The 2347-nt window shown below is 52.6% G+C and overlaps 1 protein-coding gene across 1 annotated transcript; it reads left to right on the forward strand.

Moving 5' to 3' along the window:
* The first annotated feature begins 6 nt into the window (after positions 1-6).
* On the forward strand, positions 7-2133 carry LOC103622800 (rho-related GTP-binding protein RhoB). Its single transcript, XM_008641804.2, has one exon. It carries the CDS (start codon positions 68-70, stop codon positions 656-658), a length of 591 nt encoding a protein of 196 aa, XP_008640026.1. The 5' UTR covers positions 7-67; the 3' UTR covers positions 659-2133.
* The last annotated feature ends 214 nt before the right edge of the window (positions 2134-2347 follow it).

A 2347-nucleotide genomic window follows, 5' to 3' on the forward strand; every position in this document is an offset into this window, starting at 1 on the left:
GGCGGCCGCGGAGGAGGGCGCTGCCATCGTCCTACTGCACGGCAAGGCCAGCTTGGCGAGCCTGGCCATGGCCGCCATCCGCAAGAAGCTCGTGGTGGTGGGGGACGGTGCCTGTGGCAAGACTTGCCTCCTCATCGTCTTCAGCAAGGACGAGTTCCCCGAGGTCTATGTGCCCACCGTTTTCGAGAACTACGTGGCGGACATCGAGGTGGACGGCAAGCAGGTGGAGCTGGCCCTGTGGGATACGGCTGGCCAGGAGGACTATGACCGCCTGCGTCCCCTTTCCTACCCGGACACCGATGTGATCCTCATGTGCTTCTCTGTGGACAGCCCGGACTCGCTGGAGAACATCCCAGAGAAGTGGGTGCCCGAAGTCAAGCACTTCTGCCCCAACGTCCCCATCATCCTGGTGGCCAACAAGAAGGACCTGCGCAACGACGAACACGTGCGGAACGAGCTGGCCCGCATGAAGCAGGAGCCGGTGCGCACCGAGGACGGCCGGGCCATGGCCATTCGCATCCAGGCCTACGACTACCTGGAGTGCTCGGCCAAGACCAAGGAGGGTGTCCGGGAGGTCTTCGAGACGGCCACCCGGGCAGCCTTGCAGAAGCGCTACGGCACCCAGAACGGCTGCATCAACTGCTGCAAAGTCCTATAGGGCGTGTCTGGAGCGGGGCGCTGGGCACAGCGCCTGGGTCACCTGTTGGCAGGTGGAGAGGAGCTGGGTTATGCACGCACACGGCATCTGCCTGCCCCCTCCGCTGGGGGCTGGCCGTGGATGGGGTGGGGGCTGAGGGAGGGAGCACGCTCCTTGAGCCTTGGCCGAAAAGGGTTGTGCTTGCTCAGCCGTGGGGACAGAGGGAGGGGGGGATTGCATGCCCTGAATCTTGGGAATAAAGTGGGGAGAAGCCTTCTCCTACCACCGGCCCCCGTGAGTTAGTCGCGGACTCAACAACAAAAAGCTGCTGAGACTGGACTGAGCAAACGTTGCACCCGGCTCTGCCCCTTTGCCAACACCTGCTGCTCCCGGGCAGCCTCCTCTCTTTTGCAAGAGGAGGGCGGTGGAGCTGAGATGCTCGAAGGGACTTCTGCCTCCTGCCTGCATGTGCCTCCAGCCAGGCGAGCTGGGGAAAGGGGCTGCCTCTCCCAGGCTGCCTGCAGCATTCTCGCTTCTCCCTCACGTGTTTCAGCCTGAGCCTGATCTGCTGTGGAAATTAGTGCCCTGAAGACTGAGACGGGGAGGGGAGGGTCATCCCAAGTGAAGCCTGTATATATCTTACTTTTTTTGTCTTGTGCAAACTGGGGTAGTGCAGGGGGTGCTTATTTAAAGTGAGCTGGGGAGGGGGTGCCCAGGTGGGACTTGTGTTGTACAAAGGAACTTGACCTGAGTGACTGATGCCTGCTGATAACAGGAGCCTTCAACTGACTCCAGCTGCAGAAGCCACCAGGCCAGAAAGTAAAGCTGAACTGTCCTGCTTGCTGGACATCCACCTCCTGACGGATGAGGCAGGATGAGCAAGGGGATGACATTGCCATATTATGATCTTGGTGCCTGCTCCTTACTTTTGATGTTGTTTCCTGCAAGTGTGTTGATTTGGGTTTATTTAAAAGTTTATTTTCAAAAGAAGTTACTTTGCACAACTTCGTGGACTCTTTTTTTTATGTTTAAATTAAACACTCAATGCACTCGTCATCTGCATACAACACTGTAGCATTGGAAACATTCTTACTCAGTAACCTCATCTGGGTCTTGTTTAAAATTGATTTCAACACAAGACAAAATAATACCACTGTATACTTTTGCCTTGGAAAAAAAATGGGTGAAAGCACTGTTCTTATTCAGTGAGTACATCAAACTTCAGTACTAAAGGGCAGTTGAAAGAATCAAGATTTATTTAAAACTTATTTTCACAGGGTGGCCAACCTGGGTGAAAATAATTTTGTGTTTCTCTGGTTCAGAGAACAAATGTATCCGTTTATGTTTGTTTACTTTTCTCCCTCTTCCCTCAACAGTGGTACTGAGACTGTTTTTAATAAACTGACATGGCAAAAACTGAGATGTATATGATGTTTACATAAAACTATAGTGTATGCAGTTTTTTATGTAAAGTATTAAAAGATTCTATGCTGACACTTGTGAGAGCAGTGTTGTGATTCACAGAGACTGTCCTCAGGTTGTGGCAGTACACCTGAATGGTGTTGAACTAGACCAGAGTTTGCCTGTTGCCTGCACATGCTTTTATTTGGCTTTTTTCCACAGGCTGAAATACTTGTCTAGCAGCTTTTAGAGGATGGTGGTTTTATTTCCCTTCGGGGGAGCTGCTTCCTTAGTTTTTCTGTGCATGGT

Source organism: Corvus brachyrhynchos, unplaced genomic scaffold, assembly GCF_000691975.1.
Source record: "Corvus brachyrhynchos isolate BGI_N302 unplaced genomic scaffold, ASM69197v1 scaffold116, whole genome shotgun sequence".
NCBI classification, from domain to species: domain Eukaryota; kingdom Metazoa; phylum Chordata; class Aves; order Passeriformes; family Corvidae; genus Corvus; species Corvus brachyrhynchos.